Raw genomic sequence first — 18,343 nt, 5'->3', positions numbered from 1 at the left:
AAAGGATCCTAATTGACTTTTGATTGGAATTGTTTCATTGGTGCCAGCACGAAACTGACATATGCTGTTCCACTGCCATGTAATGCCTTTCATGCATTTCTTCGAGACCACGCTGTGCTGGACAGAAGTGTCAAAGGGCAAAATATATCTCATAAGAGGGCTGAAGGTCACACTGACATTAGCCATAATAGCTACCGTATAACTTAAAATAGTAGCTCAGGCTGCTGTTTGCTTAAATCACCGAACTCAACGAGCCTATATTTGGGACATGCCTCTATGACTGAAAGGCCTTTAATTCTTTTCACACAAAAGTATTGCTCAGCAAATCATCACAACATTGATTAATTTTTATGAAAACCCTTTTAATTGTTTTGATCTGAGGATTCTCACAGACTAAAGGAATATGAATAACTTACAAGGTAATTGAATAATGGACAAGTAATTTGAGGTAGCCAACAGCCCACTTTTATACACCTTAAGAACTTCTATTTAACAAAAAAAAAGATTATAATAAAAAAAAAAAAAAGTGCTTGGCAATCAGACCAGGCCTCTAATTGAGACAGCCGTGAATTTGTCAAATGTGTAGCCACAGTGGGCTATTTAAAGGAACGGGGCATTTAATTGGGACTCGACTTTTAATTGAAGGTTTACGGTAATAAAGAGAATACTTTGCAAGATGGCTAAGCTGTTACAATTTTAGCAAATCTGTCAGTTCAACTTTTTGGGATGCCGTCTTTTTGAAACTATTGCAAACGTTTGAGTTTTCCAAAATCTTGCTTGCATATCTGTAAGCCTGTTGCAGGTAGTCAAACTGTCAGAGCCACAAAAAAGGCCTATCACTAAGTTTAAATGAACGTGCATAATGTATGATGAATTATGTTGGATTATTTCTTAATTTATGGGCTATTTGGGATTTTTGGGATATTTGTATAGAAAAGTAACATTTGAACACTAATTTGGACATAGATCACCATGGCAGTGATCAAAGTTTCAGAGCTTTGAAGCTTTAAAGCATTTGGGTCAGTCCTATGAGTGATAATCTACTTTTCAATAGTGGTAGGTGTATGGCATGACTGAGTATTAAAAGTCTTTATTCAGGTGAGCAGCTAGTGTTGTATGTCAGAGTCTTCATCAGTCAATGAAAGAACATTAACGCCGAATGCAGTTTAAAAATAAATGATTTAATGGGCTTCATGCATATAAAAAACAGCATTCTGATGCACAGGTAAGGCGTGACATCATGAAACAAAAAAAATATATACAACAACATCAAATGCTTTCTTTTAACTTTTCCTCTTCATGCTACAGCAGAAAAGAACTGACAATTTAATTTCAGATGGACTCCAAAAACTCAATACCAGGTTAAATCAACTTTGTCAGATCAATATTTGCAGTGCCCTCTCTGCACCTAGAGTTATGACACCATAAGCTAGTTCAGCAGACATTTTAACCAGAGGAAGGATTGTGAGGAAAGCTATAATACAGTATCTCACCACTTAAAGCTGACTTACAGTAAAAGCCTTATATAGGGGAGGTTGACTGAGGACACACTATTCATTTACACTGGCATCCTGGGGGACCACTTACCCATACCACCCACACACACTGCTGCACACACCTGGGGGCACTGCAGTTTAACTGCAACTTTAACTTGGAGATCTGCACTTAGAGCTGCTCTCCTGAATCACTGAGCATTCAGTACTTTACTGAAGGATTCTTAGGCAGTGCCTCAACCTGTGTGATGAGTCCACTTTTACAAGGGTGTTCAGTGCAGACTTGTAAACAAATCACACGTCTTATTAACATATGACACGACAGGTTCTTTTCTCCTGTTTACGGTGTCAGACTTTTTTTTCCCTGGTATTTTCAGTTTTGTTGTGCCTTTATATGGAGAAATACCCATCCCTGATAATATGTTTTAAAGGGCACTTAACCCCAAAAGGAAAAATACATATTTTTCTTCTAGCATGTAGTGCTTTTTATCAATCTAGAATATTTTGGTGTGAGTTGCCAAGTGTTGGAGATATCAGCCATAGAGGTCTCTCCCCTCTCTCAAATATAATAGAATAAGATGGCACTCGACCAGTGGTGCTCAAAGCACCAAAAAAATGCATTCAGAAACTCTGCAGCAGTGTCTCTTTCCGGAAATCATGACCTGGTTGCTCAAGATGTTCCGCAGACCTTGTTGTGAGCAATTTCATATAGGAACTATTTTCTTTTTACAGAACGCCATTAATGTTTACATCTCAGGCTGTTACAGGTATGGACCTCTTGTTCATGCTCACTTTTTGATTTTGGGGTGAATTGTCCCTTTAAGTGAATTATTATGAACCTCAGTAGTCTTGATTAGCGGTCTTAAATGTGCAGCTTTAATATGGAATGGAAACTTTTTTCTAACCGTCAACAACATTAAAGGTTCAAAATGAAGAGACTCTTTTTCGGTTAAACATCTGCAGACAAACCACACAGTCTGGAAGGAAAGCGCAGTATAAGCAGAATGGACATCATCTGAAGTGATGGCCTAAGCTGTGCTTTAACACATCTGATAGAGAGGAAGGAGTTTCTAGGATCTTTTCTCCTCCCCAACCCTCGTCTTTGTACATGAGCACTATCTCCTCCCACTCTCTTTTTCACACCTCTTTCACACTGTTTCCTTTTTTGTTCATGTTCATTCCTTGCTCTCACCATTTTACTGTTGTCAGAGTAAATGACCTTTGTCAAAATGAAGTCCATGAAAGGGAGAAAGAAAGGAAGAGGGGGAGAATGGACCAAAAGGAAAAGGGCCTGAGTGAACATGATGTAACGTAATGAAAGTGATATGAAATGTTGAATAGGGAGGCACTGAATGAACTCTGTGCCGGGCTTTAGATATGAAGATGTACACATTTTTTTTTTTTTTTGAAAAGATGAGTCTGTACAGGTGCAGGATATTTTAGGAGATGGATTAATGCACTTCTAGCCATGATGGCTGCATTTTATGTGGGTGAGCCAGTTGCACTGGTATTTTGCACAGTCAGACAATAACATGGCTTGGAAACTTAATGGAATAGGGCCATAAGCACAAGGGAGGGACTTTTTACAACAATCACATGCCCTCCATACCCAAGGGGTATTTTCTTGAAAAATCACCAAAATTACACCATTTATAGCCAGAAACAGTAAAAAGAGAAATTATTGTTGGATTGTTGGATCCTTGAACACATCATGCATGAAGGACAGAAGGACACTTCTGTCAGAAAAAAAACATTACCAAATCTAAGCTTAATATAGTGGCAGTTTGTCACTTTATTTTTTGTGTCTTAAAATGTGACCAATAGCCTAATAGATAGTTTGCATGAATGACAAGAGTACAAAAAACAAGGCTTTTTTCACCTGCAGGATTTCATCCTCAACTTTGAACTTTCAAACATCAAAGAATAAGTTTTTAAAATCTAGTTACTAATTTATGGCTGAAGATACCGCGACCAGTAGAATTCAACATGTCTCCTTCCATAGTGCAAAACGATGGACAGTAACATAATACTTTATCCAACTTAAAATGGACAAGTCATACAGTGTGTTCACACTGGGCACGAGTAAAATATTCACCTTGCTCTACTCGCGCGAGTTTGACCGCTGGAATATTTGTTTTTACTCAAGACATTCACGAGAGTCATTCATGCGAGTAATAGAATACACAACTTGTGAATATTCGTTGATAGAAAAGTACAGCTGATAGTTGGAATCAATTTTCAAAACTTACCAGGCAGACCGACCTCCTCACTCACTTTCCTCCACGCCAGGTCTTTCTTGGTCCGAAGCTTATAATTTGGGGACGTAACGTCATAAAGCTCAGGGTGGCCACAAACAGCTGTTATTAGCTTGTCCTCCATTTTTGGAACAACACGGGGCAGGGGCGGGCGGGACAGCAGCATGTCAGTGACGTCGGTGACGACAGGAAAGTCTCAATGCTGATAGGCTGCCCCGGCACAGCATCAAGCGAATATTTCGCTCGAGTTCAATATTTTGAACTTGCGCGAAGAGGCGAATGACGCAAATTTTGCGTGTTCGCTCCATTCGCATCATTCGCGCCGCTGGCACAAATTCGCAGCTATTCGCTTCTTTACATTGACTTTATATGTAATCTTATCGCATGAAAAATTTGCCTCGCGCCCGGTGTGAACACACTGATAGTGTTAGCACATAATCAGCAACTTCCATGTCCTGCACTGATGACATATAGGCCTATTCCTGTATGCGAATTTGTGTTTCCTCAGATCGCGAAGGAATTACCTGTCCTACTCTGCCTATGACTGGCTAGTACTCATTGCTTTTGTGGTTGGATTGGTTAGGTTAGGCAAGTGGAGTGAGACTGGTTAGGGTTAGAAATACAGAAAGTATTTTGTAGGTTGCAAAATGCAAGGCAAGGCAAACTGCACTGGCTGATTTTTTTTTCTTTTTTTTTTCTTAATTGAATGTCACCAGTAAAAACAAAAAAAAAAACAACTTTTGATGGGTGATGGTTGCCTGGCAACCATCACATCACCTCCTCACCCTAACCTTCCTGTGTCATCAAGGCAGAGGGTACTTGCTCTAGCTCTGGTTGAGGGTGAAAGATCTATGTTGGTACATGACAGATTGTGTTAACTTCGGTTTGGAAAGTGGTATAGCTACCGTATCCAGCAACCGCTACCACAAATTTTTCCTTCATTGTTTACTGACTGTAAATGTGACCACTGCAGAGGCCCGCTTCTCAAATAATCCAAATGAATGATTGGGACAAAAGCAGAGATGATGTGGTGAGCTTTTCCGCTCTGAGTTTAAGTTTTTTCAACTTTTTCAACTCAAAATGCCAGATGCCTAGAGGGCAGAAATGAGAGCTGTGTAGCAATGTAAAAACAGCAAGCCAAAAACTTAATTCTCACTAAAAGCAATTACAAAAAGCTGCTTCCAGCTGCTAGAACACTTTCTGTGAAACCAGGGCCTAAAGCAGAGTAGGGCAGGTCAATCCTAGAAAATGTGTCGGTGAAGATTCTCAGTCATCCAGGTCATGGTAATCATAAGTGCTATATCGTAGGCAACTGGACTAGGAAATGCAAATTCACTTCCTGTTACGTGCTCTTCAAGAGACTTATTAGCTTTCACACTACAAAAGATATTTGGTAGAATGCTTCCTTGAGGACTTTGGAAATAATTTGAATGATAGGATCACAATGAGTCTTGGTAGTTGTTTACTCTTGTATTTCACGTCAAGATACATGTTAATACCAGGTATAAATCATCTATTAGTCTTATTAAATTCTGAATCCACAGATATAAAACAAGTGAAGTTCCGATTATGTTTGTTAATAATATATTCAATCATTTGGAGTGATGCTATTGGCAATGACACTGGTATTTATAGTAACAAAATGGGAATACCAGTACCAAACACTATCAAATACCATGGACCAATATTCATTTTGATCAAATTCTCTACGTAATCCAAAGCTCTGGAAGACATAACACTTGAAATATTTCTTTAGATTCAGTCTTTCTACCTGTGGATTTAAAGGTTGTTTTAAATTCTAAGTCCACTGCATGTGTCAGGTTTTATGTTTTAAACACACTGATTGTTTTCAAAGGTCCAACATGTACTGGAAATGTCAGGTGGTACTTCAAACTACCTTAACATCCTGGTGCTAAAAGTCAATTGTTGGCTGAGAACTGCTGCGGCTGCTGAACTATTATTAAATGCCCAGCAATAAATTGTCCACTTCCACACCAGCAACAGTAAACAATAGGCAGTCATGCACAAGGCAAGTTATTGGACATTTTCCAAGGATGTATTTTTTTGTAAGCATTTTTTATTTTATTTTTTTTCACTGAAATGTTGCCCTCTGGGTATTATGCTCCTCGGTTGCAGGGTCAGTATCATCCATCTAAATTTGGTATTTTTAAAAACAATATATAAGCACGTGTCCTGGAAAAAAAAAGCTTATTGCATCTGTATATGCTTCCAGGAGCAGTGTGCTTTGGAAGCAGCCGCAGTAAGTGTATGGATATGTCTCATTTGCCTTATTTTCTGTCCACTCACTTCATTCTTGGGTGATCTTGAAATCAATATGGCCTGCTACGCTATCATAAAGTACATTATGAGTAAAAATCAGTGAGCAAAGAGGCTTAAGTGAGGAAATACCAGAGCGTCATATGCAAAAGTCTGTTACTGGATCAGCATACCCTTTTACTGGAGCCCCGTTATCGACTGGACACACCGGCTGATCAGGTGGCCTTAAAACTGCATCACAGCTGTTTAAAACCTGAGTGGACAGTCAAGTATTAAACCATTTTTTTCCCCATAAAACATTTTGGCCACTCAGTTATTTCCACACATTAAGACAGTTTAATTATAACGTGATTAGAGATTCATTTTTTTAACATGGCCTGTTAACTCAGCTTAGCAGTCTAAATCTCTTAATAGGCTAAACATACGTTAAAACGGTGAGTAACTTCACAGTGGGTTTCAATCTCCACTATCTTTCTTCACTGTTTCGTCATTGTCCCTCACTCAGTCACAGTCCCCCCCCTTTCTTTCTTTTTCCCTTTTGTTTCAGTCCTGCCATTTATGCATGAGAATTGCCAGTTTTTTTATACCAGCAACTACAAAAAAGCGTCACTACATTTGTAAGAAACTGACCCAATTCAAGCCTAGGGGCAAAAATAAGAAATTACAGCCAAGCCTGGCCCGAGCCCAGTGGGTCTAGAAGGGCACTGTCCCAACTGATCCCGCTCTCCCCTACAGGTCTGTTGTGACTCTGGGAATACTTGTCAATCTGTTCATTTTAAGGGACACCATGTTTTTCACCTTGACAGTCAGAAGAACAGTGCATGATATTACCTGTACAAGCACAAAATGAGTGTGACAGCTGCCAAACATCTGATTTAAAAGCTCTCGAAAAGCTACTGAATGGACCTCCTGGTAAAATTACTTTGTCAAAATCAGTTTAAATGAACAATGTGTCTTCAGTTGGAATTCAAGGGAACAAAATATGCCACAGAGAAGTTAATCTAATAGGTTATGTATCTCTGCCACCATCATCACTGATGCAGCAGATGGCACTTGAAAGAAATGGTATTTCAGAACTCCTTTTTTCCTTCTCCAACTTTTATTTGTCTTTGCATTTAATGAAGGGAAAGGAACAGCCATGCAAACATTTTTGAGACTTTTCATCTTTTAAGTAGGAAGGCCTTATCCACACATATATGGATATATTGAAAACTAAGCTTTGTTTGTGTGTTTTGCTGCTTCATTTACACGCAAACTGTGATTTAGGTCACTGAAAACTGACCCTTTGTAAAAGCAATTCAACAGTTTTCAGAAACTCAGTGTTCAATTCAGAAGTTGTAGTATACCTGCGCTTCGGCAGTGTAGTGATGTGACGTTCGCGAACGAGCCAAGTCTTTGAACTGGCTCTTTGAAGTGAACGAGTGAAACAGCTCTGAACGAGTCAGTTCCTAATTTCTTTGTTTGTTGCTTTAATTTAATGTGTATCCATTAATTTCAGATTATTTGATCTTGAACAAGTTGAGAGAGACTAGTTTGTGAGGGAGAAAGACAGTCATTCACTTCAAAGAGCTGGTTCAAAGACTTGGCTCGTTCACGAACATCACATCACTAGTTAGAAAGGAACAGTAGGAAGCTAACCCACTATCCGCTAGCACCTGCTGGAGTTCCGGTGTCACTAACTGTGCCCAGCAGCAGGCAATAATTAAAGTTAAGGGGGCGAAAAGTCCCAGAAGGGATGGTGGGAGGGGGGATGGAAAGGTCCAACAATCACGACCTTCACCCAGGAGGCCAGTGTTTGCAAAATGTAACCAAATGTGTTTGTTGTTGAAGGAAAAAAAAATTTGCAGTGTATTTTTGTATGCAGTGTATTTTGAAAGGACATAAAGCATGTAACAGGCTTAAGTTGACGTGACGTCCCAGAACGTGAACAACCAACACACCCAGGGTACCATGACCAAATGTCGATATATGACGAGGTCAGAGTGAGAAAGTGTTGTCAGAGAGTGAAACGTATCTCCTTTGTGAGGTGTCACAAATGAGGTGACATTTCTTGCAATGAACAAAATAGTGCTAACTCTAATCTTGCTAACAGAACAGTGGTATCAGAGGAGGTGACTGCTCCAAGGAGGATAAAAAGAGAAGTGGCAGTGTCAAATCATGTCATGTCATTATGATACAACACATGCCCAATGAAATCTAGTCTGCACCTGCTGAAAGGCTCAATAGCCAGTTCACTGCTGTAGAGCATAGGGAATGCTTGATTTCTTTCACTGACATGTCTGCAGTCAGCCTTGAATAAGAATATAGATTTTATGTAGAAATTAAAGATGCAGGTGAGAACTACATATCTGCAATTATGGAAAAGGTCACTATAAAAATTCCATTACAAATATGTTCTTTCGGAGTATGTTATATTCTACATCAGCAGCCATCCTTTTGAGGCCACCCAACAAGTTTTACTAGGTCTTGCACACCCAGGGAAGGCAAAAAGGCAGCACCAAAGGAGCAGCATGTGCGTAACCCTCCAACAGTACAGTTACATTGTGCATGTGTTATACACCATAGTCGGGGCCATGGGGCCAAAGACCATGTCCAAGCCTTTATTTCATTACTTCGACCTGTTTTCGGTTGCCTTCTGGTAATAGCTTTTTTTCAGGCCTCTTCTTTGCTTGGCTTTAGGGTTACAATACAATGATCGTTATTGGTTTGGCATGCTCTTGACAGTACTTCAATTTTGTTTTGTGTTATCATTTGGATAGATAGAGAAAACAGTGTTTGTGTGGATGAGATTTTTTTTTCTTTTTTTTTATGAGGGGAAAGCTCCATTTTCAAAAATACCCTTGTCCATGTTGACTAGGTCTAAAATACAGGGTAAAGGTGTGAGCAAAAGAAACATGGAGATAAGACAGATAAGACATAGCTGTGCTGCCTGAACACACTGTTTTTGGGCCTTGATGCCAAGGTACTTTAGAGTGCAGATTTGGGTTGTGTTGATTTCTCAGGTTTCAGGAGTGCAGATCTGCCATTGTACTATGATACAGCCTGTCTTTTCATTGTTGTGTTGCTCAAACCTTGTCACTGTTCCATTTTGAAATGCTGCTAGCAGGAGTGCATGCCAGTTTCTGCATAATCCTCCCATGATGCTGAGACCTTTGATGAAAAACCAAAGGGTACTGTCTCATAATGTATCTATCCTAGCATTATAGTGCGGGTCTAGTGCTGAACTGAATAGGCTCTGCACTGTGAGTATATGCTCACACACACAAATGCACACACTCTTGATGTTGAAACCAAAGATTAAATGTGGTTCGGCCTCGTCTGTGCTGTGATGTGAGTATAATTCAGACAGAGAACCGCGTCCCGCTGAGACTTTTCTTTACCGCTCTCTTCATCTCTCATCCTCTTTTTCCTCTGCTCCTTCTCTCCCTCTCATCATAAATTAACATGTCTCACAAGCAATATCTGCACATGAACAATCTGTGTTTCTTTTATACCTGATATTAAAATTAGCCCCCGGTGCTCCCAAAGAATTCCTCTGCCCCTCACAAAGTACAAATATGCTCCGTCGACCTGACAACTTTATGTCACAGCTAATGCAAAATTATTAATCTTATGTGTCTTTTATGCATAATCTTGGAGGCGTTGGGGAGGCTGTAGTGCTGCATGGGCCATTTATCTTACTTCAAAGCTTGCCTTTGCTAATTAGCATAGTGCAGGCATCAGCTGATGATTCGTATCTTAGTGTTGTGACTGGTAAGCAAGGTAGCAGGCATGTTGTTCCCCTTAAATGCCTTCACTATTACAAGAGAACACATGCATGACAAATCAGACAGCAACAGGAGGTATAATGCTATTTTTCACTTTTTCATTCAGTCTTTGACATTACAGGGGACCTTTTATGCTTTGCCCTATTTTCTGTAATACAATGTTACATCTTAGATGTTCATATTAAACATGCACTGTAGAAAGTGTTGCTACTCTCTGTTACAGTCATTCCTGACTGCGATGATGGTGCAGGAATGAGTGCTAAAAACGTGGACATGAGTGACTTTTTTTCACTTCCTGTCCCCTCATCTCGCTATCACAAGGTTAAGAGACTTCGATGTTTTGTTCTACAACAAAAAATACATCAGTAAATACCCCATTGATGAATTTTGAAGCTTTTACATGTCTTTAAAAAATGGTCGCTAACAAGTGGCTAACTGAGACTACAGAACATCATCATGCCAAACATGGCTTAACAGCTTCTTGTGATGGTGACGCTGAAGTCATGTGACCGTGGTGTAGTTTGTTTGTAGCTTAACATACGCTTTTCACTTCTGTCAATTGCATTTACACATCAGTAATCCAAAATCCCGTTGGCTTTTTGTCAAAGGAATCAGGGCTATGGTAACTTCTGGGTTGGCCTACAAAAAATATATCTTCAGCACTCTATAGCCCCGTTTCCACCAAAAACTTTCCAGCAGGCGGCCCAGTGAATTATGTTATTATTTCCTCAGACTACAGCTGCTGCTAGAGGCAGCAAACCATCCGGCGCGCGGTGTTGTGGTCATTACGCGTCGCCGTGGCAAGGAGAGAAGAGGACGTCCTCCTTCTTCCTTGTAGAGCCTGCCCTGTGTGTCTGAAACGTTCACTTATAGCCATTCTTCGGCGTTTGAGCAGCTTTCTAAAACTCTTGAACATGTAATTGCTCCTTAATTAGCAAGTTGACTTTACATAGACGGCATATCTTTTCAATTTCTCCTGACATTGTGTTGTTTGGTTTGTTCACCGCTCCGCGACATGATCTCCCTCCTCCCCCCACCCTCCGCTCTCTCACTAAGCAGCCTCCCCTCTGTCTCCTCTCACTCAGCCTCGTTCAGCCTCCATGTTGTGCCATCATGCGGCGCTGTCGCCCCCCCCCAATCCCCCACCTCTCGATTGCATCGCCATTTAAAAAAGACATCGTAAAACAACCCTTCTATTGTCGATGGGCCATCCGATCGCTACCCTATTCTGAGGTGGTTTCAGTGATTCAACACCAACTTCACAGCATCTGATTTGTTTATTTTGGCCCTTCTCAAAGTCCGAACCATTTCTTAAAGGAGCTATATGTAAGAAATCTAAAGCAAATAGTCGGAAAATCATCCTAATATGTCACAGAGACTAAGAAATAATGTTCATATAACATACTGATCTCACCGACAACAATAGTACGGCCAGAATATTCACATTTTTAAAAAAAAATTACGGTCCACAAATCATGTTTATGTTTTGAATTTGTGTTTTGGCCTCAGTATCAGTTACAGTTACGACTGAGCTACAGCAGCATGACAAGCAGCATTAGCAGTGTCCCAGTACATAGCATTAGCAGTCTCCTCAGCTGTATCTCGGCAGCGGCATTAGCAGTGTCCCGGTACATAGCATTAGCAGCCGGCTCCTCCTCAGCTGTATCCCGGCAGCGGCATTAGCAGTGTCCCGGTACATAGCATTAGCAGCCGGCTCCTCCTCAGCTGTATCCCGGCAGCAGCATTAGCAGCAGAGAAGCCGGACTTGCTCGAACGGTCCGCTGGAAAACCGAAGATCAAGGACGTGGCAACGCAGCCCTGCCACGGCAGCCGCCCGTGGGCAAACAAATCAGTCTCCAGCGTGCTGCTGTCCAGCAACCTCAAATCTGTAGGGGAGGGGGGGCGGACACGACTCACGGCAGTATTTTGAATTTGAGTGCAGTAACCGTTTTGGCCACATTCTTACATACAGTGCCTTTAACCAATATCCACCTCCACAATGATGCTGTCCTGATATCAGCGGTAACTGCTGCAGGAGTGCAGTGCAAAGCAACGACAATGAGCTTGCCAGTGGGGGACACACATGAACTAATAAGCATGTGCATGACTGGCTTACCACAACAGAGAAGGTCTATTTCATCTGCTCAGGATGTCATTACTTCTCTATATCTTTACATAGCAAATAGTGGTTTGCTGCTATATTTATGCTCTGAACGTCACATACAGAATCTTTAAGATTTTGTTATTGAGAATTTATTGAACTTTAGTCCAACTGGTGTATTTTATAGCCATTAATGTGGAGCTCTGAATGGATGTTAACATTTTGAAGTCGAACCTTTGATACACTTAAAAACTTTAAGAACGCCAAAAGATGATATTTAGAGAAAAAATGGAAATGTTCCATTTTGAAATTACATTATGTACTTTTTGAAACACATGCAACACTGTGTAAAAAATGTCCAAAATTAAATCAAATCCCAGTGTTGCAGTAAAAGCTGTTTCTTTTGTGTGAATATTTACCAATCTGGAAAGAGACTTTTTTTCATTTCAACCTGGGTGTTGATGCGATTAAGCTCTGTCATGATAAAATATGAAGACCCACAGGGATCCAAATGAAATGTTTTCTTCCAAAATGAGATGTCCAACCTTTGAAAAATGAGACACCTGCACTAGCAAAGTGATTGATGGCATGAAATTATAACAAATTAGGCATTCCACCATCGTCTCTGAAGGATGGTAGAAAGCAAAGAACTTGGCTCCCTGTGAGGAGGAGAGCACTTTGACAGACTGGATCCTCTTTATTTCATACGTACAAATGACAAACTTGAAGCTCAAGGAATGTCAACGCCATATGCAAAGAGATCTTAATATATCCCGACTGCTCAGAGGATGTGATTGACAGGGATTGAGCGTTAGCTTGGACCTCACGCCGACCTCGATTCCATTTGCTGTCGGCTGAGTGGGAGGGATCGGCGTCATCTCGCCATCCTCTCTGACGTGAGTAACCACGGTGGATGTGCAGCATGTGACAGGATTCACACATCACGTGCCTGCTGGTACAAGAGTGTTAGTAAAGCATTTTGGTTTCAACTAATTTCAGTTTTATAGCCTCCCCATTTGTCTTACGAAACTGTGGCTCAAATTTTGCTCTAGTGCTTCCTCTGAGTAATCATGTGAAGTACCCTCAACCACACACTCTCACATACTATGGCCTCTTTTCTTTCCTCACCCTCTTCTACTATCACGTTTTCTTTACTCTCGCTTAGTCTTTTTTAATCTTGCTCTCCCCGTCCAATCCCCCCTCTTTAATAATGTATGAGTGGAAATACAGGCGGACCACGAGGCACCATTTTTCAAGTGCAGCTCACTGTGTTAAGAAAAATAATAAACAGGAGAAGCATTAATGTCTAAGTGCACCAAGTGCACTGATGTATAAATGAATATAATCCATAATTGTAAAGGAAACATGAAAGGGCATTATAAGACCAAAGAACCATGAGGATGAAAAATGAGATGGACATTTTTTTTTGCCTCTTATGTCCTCTCTCACACTCGTCTTTCTTTGTTTCATATTCCTCCTTTTCCCTCCTCCTTCTCCTCCTTATCTTTAATCTTTCTTTCACATATCCTCCCCTCTCTCCCTTATCTTTTCCTGTCTTCTCTCCATCCTCTCTGCCCTCCTTCTTCCTCAGTCCTAAATTTCTGCCATTTTCTGTCATTCATTTTATCAGACTGGTACCAACAAAGAGAGGACTCAGTTGCTTGACTCAGAAAACACAAGGTCTTTACTAAAAAGTCACTATACAGACAAAAACAGTCCAAAAACACAAACAAAGGTTTCCAAAAGGCAGGGGGCTTAAGCAGAATGCAAAGATCAAAAACCAAGAGAACACTAGGAAAACATGGCTGGAACATGTGCTCAAGAAACTGAGAACAAACTGGCACAGACAAAGGGCAGTCAGGTGGACTAAATACACAAGGGAGGAGGGGTAAAGAGGGACAGGTGGGACCAATCAGGGTGGGGCAGGTAGTCACACAGGAGCAGGAAGTAAAGTACCTGAAATGAGAGACAACGGTGAGTATCAAAATAAAACAGGAAACACTAACAAAAACTGAAAACAAGGAAAGCATGATCTTGATGAGGACCTCAGAGTGTAACGCATTTTCGACTCCATATTCCTTTCTTCCATTAATCATTTTCTTGTCATACATTTCTCTGCTACATCTCAATCATTTCTTTAGTCCTTTGCTTCCACTTCATCTCTTTCATTTCATTGTTTTCCTCCCCCTTTCCTTTTTCCTTCCTTTGTTTTGATTGATTCATCCTCCATTTTTTAACCCGCTCTGTATTACCTTCATTATCTAATCCCTTTTTTCCTCCCTTTATTCCTCTACTCTCCGTCCTACCATGTCTGCCCCTTTCCATACTCTCCTCCCTCTTACTTGCTTCCTTTCCCACTAATTAATTTCCACCCCCTCCCACCCATCTTCCCAGGGTTCTCGCGGATTCTTACAAAATCTTAAAAGGCATTGAATTCATTTATCTAAAAATAGCCTTAATTGGTATTAAAATGTCTTAAATCAATCTTTCAGCAGTCTAAAAAAATGCCAAGACAGGGGGAGAAGGATTTTACAGTGTGTTGTAAAATCTCAAAATAATTAATAACATCAATTTTTTAAGGCCTAGTGTGTAGGATTTAGGGAGATACATTGGCAGAAATTGAATACAATATAATGAGAATGTTTTCTTTAGTGTATAATCACCTCAAAATATGAATAGTTTTGATTTCATTACATCAAAATGCACTGTTTATATGTACATAGGGAGCTGGTTCTCATCCACAGAGATCGCCATGTTGCACTACCATGTTTCTACAGTGGCCTAAAACAGACAAACCAAATACTAATGCTAGGTAGAGCCATTCGCAACGGCTAGTGTAGTTAGAAGCCCCTCCATGATGAGCAGCTTTGGAAAAACACTAATGTTTTAACATGAGACTGCTTTATTTAATGTTTTTACTGGTTTATAACAACTTTGACCTTTCTTGCATTTCACACAGTCCCATCCCCCTCCTCCTGCAACTCCACCTCCCTCCAAAGGCCTACTCCCCCCTCCTCCGTTACGTCCTCATGCATCTGTAGCCCTTTTTAGATAGGAATTGTGCAAATTTGCAGGAAAGCCCAGTCAGTCTTTTTTCAGCATTGGCAATATAAAAACAAAATCAGGGAGTGCGGAAAATTACTAATTATACTTATTAATACTTTTGTTTATACAGAATGCACCTTTTTCTGTGCAATGGGGGGCGTGAGCAAGTAACAAAATGTGTAGCTCAGCATGTGATGTAAACAGTGATGTCAGACGGCACTAGTTAGGCGGTGATTCTCTCGTAAATCGGCCTGTTCCTCACCTTCCCCGTCATTTGACGGTTAATGGCCTCTTCGTTTGCGAGGGCAAGGAGGGCGCGCAATTCTTTGTCTCCCCAGTTGCTCATCTTTACAGTGTCTGTCAGGTTTGTGTTTCCCTCTTGCTACTAGCTGCTCGCTAATTCCTGCTATCAGCTGTTTCCTGTCCAGTGGGTTGCACATGCAGCGTCATCAACAGCCCCTCCCATTGCGGAAGGGCGCCTCGGTCTGTTTAAACTAAGAGGGTTACGCCAATATGTCTACCCTACGAGGCGGAAAATTGGGCACCTCGAATCAACTCGCCAATCCGGCTCTGTGTGTCTAAATGCTCGCAGCTGGCCGGCAAATCGGCCCAACATTCATGGAAAATCTGGCAGTGTAAAAGGGGCTTATGATAGACATAGGCGTTTGCAAGGCAACGTTAGATACACAGAAGAGGAGAGTGAGTGTAACACGCCAAGAGAAGAGTAGAAAAGAGGAGGAGTAAAACACACTGCTGTGTGATGTTACGTGAGCGGTTATATCATTGCATTCGGTCCAAATGCAGTGATTGGTCTGAGTTTTCTTAGAACCATATAAGAATGGTACAATTATGAGTTTGTATCTCTGGTGGAATTCACTTACATTTTAGTGTGCCATCAGCCTTTTAATAGCATTTTAACCTGAACAATGAAAAGCGTAAAATTTCCAGAAAGGTAAGTGTCGCTTTAAATCAGTAGCCTAGGTCCATTTCTTTTGGAGTGGAAGAGACATATGTGGATAATTTGGTTACTGGTAAAAACCTCCTGAACATCTGGATCTCAAATGATCAAAAACAAAAAGGTGAGCACACATTAGCAGATGCTGGGCCAGTGGCCCACCTCTAGTATGCCAAACAGCTTTGTAAAAAACACTGATTTAGAATATGAAATTGCTTTAGTCAGTGTTTTTACCTTCTAAAATTACCAGGTCAGTTTGTTTTGAAGGGGAAGAGACCTAGATAATTCAGCTCATGGCACAAACCTCCTGAACTATTAACATTAAAGGATTCCTAATCAGAGGTTCATGCATGGCACATGAGAGAAGTTTCAGCTGGTTGCAATCTCCAGTCCTCACCACCAGATGCCACTAAATCCTACAGTACATACTGTTTGTTTGAATAATTTACTGAATGCCACTAGCAATAGTATCATGCAGATGGTGATAATGAACAACACTCATATTTTGTTTGCGGCTGGATGATCCACTCTCTGCTATACTGTAACTGTACCCTGGACAACATGGTTAAGTGCAAATTCAACAAAAGTTGGCTATGTAACCAGGTTTCATGGCATGGCTAATGGCAGTACAAGGTAATGCATACGGGGCTCAGTGTACTTCATGCAAAAAGCTTTTCAGACTTGGCACAGTGGGGATCATGGCAGTGGAATCCCACATGCAGAGTGAGAAACACAAAATCACCAAGAAAAACCCACCAACAAATGCCCAGTGCTTTCCGGAGGCAAAATTTCCCCTAACCCTAAGTAACTGATGTTGGTTCATGATTTTTAATTCTCTTTAACTTTGGTTACTGTGAAATTGATCTGAAATCTAATTTGCCTGAAGCTGCAGAAACCCTGCTTACATTTCTTTACTCTCTCCCTCCCTCTCCTCACCCTCCAGGTCCGTCTGCTTTACTGCTCCCTGGAGGAGGCTGAGCTGGTCTTTCGGGCAGCCTGGGCGGCGGGTCAGGCCGGGCCCAGTCACATGTGGTTCGCCGTGGGACCGGCTCTGTCTGGTTTGGGCCTGGAGGGGCTGCCGAAGGCCTTGTTCGCAATCCGGCCACAGGGCTGGAGGGACGAGCCACGAAGGTATGAGCAGAGCAGGAAGGCCTCAAGGGTTCACTGGCTGTGGGATCAAACAGGGTGTCTACAGGTGTTCAAACATTATAGATGATGACTTTTCCTTTTGGCATTGAGGGGCTTTTGGGGCTAGATGAATATTAAACAGTGTAAGAGCAATACACATCACATCTGCTTTATTAAACATAAAAGGACAGAAAGGACTGTCCTTAAAGTGAACCTCATACAGCAAATTTTATCTGCTGTATTTGTGATTAAATATTGTAAGGCAAGTCAAGGAAGTTTATTTATATAGCACATTTCAACTAAAAGGCAATCCAAGGGCTCTACAAAACACATTGAGAAAAGGTGCAAAAGAAACACATTGTAAAGGAACATTTAAATGCAATTAAAAAACATCATTAAAGAGCAAGAGACTAGGAAATAAAAACAAGGTAAAAAAGAATAAAATACAACATTAAAGAGGCAACTGATAGGATTCGTTTTTTTTTAGCTTGGCGCCACCTACCGTCAGTGGTGTTGTGTTGCACTGTTGCAACAACCAAATTGACCGTGGGGATCAGAGATGATCAATAAAATGTAGGCTGTAAAGCCACCGGTATACCTCTATGTATATGTAGAATAAGAAGGTGTGTGGAGACTCTACTAAATAAATGAGTAAAGAGACCGAGCAACAATTATCAGATTTATCTGAAGAAAAAACAAATAGTAATGCAAATAATTATAGCAGAATGCACAGTACCAGTACAAACAACTCATAGTAAATTATACCAATATGTACAGTATCAGTACAAACAGCTCACAGTCAATTATACCAATATGCACAGTACCAGTACAAACAACAGTAGACACAGTGGAATTATACCAATATGTACAGTACCAGTACAAACAGCTCACAGTAAATTATACCAATATGCACAGTACCAGTACAAACAACAGTAGACACAGTGGAATTATACCAATATGTACAGTATCAGTACAAACAACTCACAGTAAATTATACCAATATGCACAGTACCAGTACAAACAACAGTAGACACAGTGGAATTATACCAATATGTACAGTATCAGTACAAACAACTCACAGTAAATTATACCAATATGCACAGTATCAGTACAAACAACAGTAGACACAGTGGAATTATACCAATATGCACATGTAAACAGTCCCAATTCTAGAATAAACGGTACCGTATGGAAACGATGCGGCCGGTTGGAACTCAAATTGAACGGGAAACAAAGTCCAGTGTTCACTTAGCTGGGCGTAACTTAGCTGGGCGAAGTCCGTCGATAGCTGCCTCCGTGAGAAGAGAACAGAAGGAAGGGGT

General features: G+C 40.8%; 1 protein-coding gene across 1 annotated transcript in view; it reads left to right on the top strand.

The window, feature by feature from the left end:
• Positions 1–18,343, top strand: part of grin2da (glutamate receptor, ionotropic, N-methyl D-aspartate 2D, a) — a 264,862-nt gene that overhangs the window by 17,233 nt on the left and 229,286 nt on the right. The window contains exon 4 of the mRNA XM_049602881.1: positions 16,837–17,024. Within this exon, the coding sequence (XP_049458838.1) occupies positions 16,837–17,024 (188 nt within the window). The remainder of the gene's footprint in view (positions 1–16,836; positions 17,025–18,343) is intronic.

This window comes from Epinephelus fuscoguttatus, linkage group LG17, assembly GCF_011397635.1.
Source record: "Epinephelus fuscoguttatus linkage group LG17, E.fuscoguttatus.final_Chr_v1".
Taxonomy (NCBI): Eukaryota; Metazoa; Chordata; class Actinopteri; order Perciformes; family Serranidae; genus Epinephelus; species Epinephelus fuscoguttatus.
Note: the sequence above shows the minus strand (reverse complement) of the source record. Positions and strands in the feature narration are given on the sequence as shown.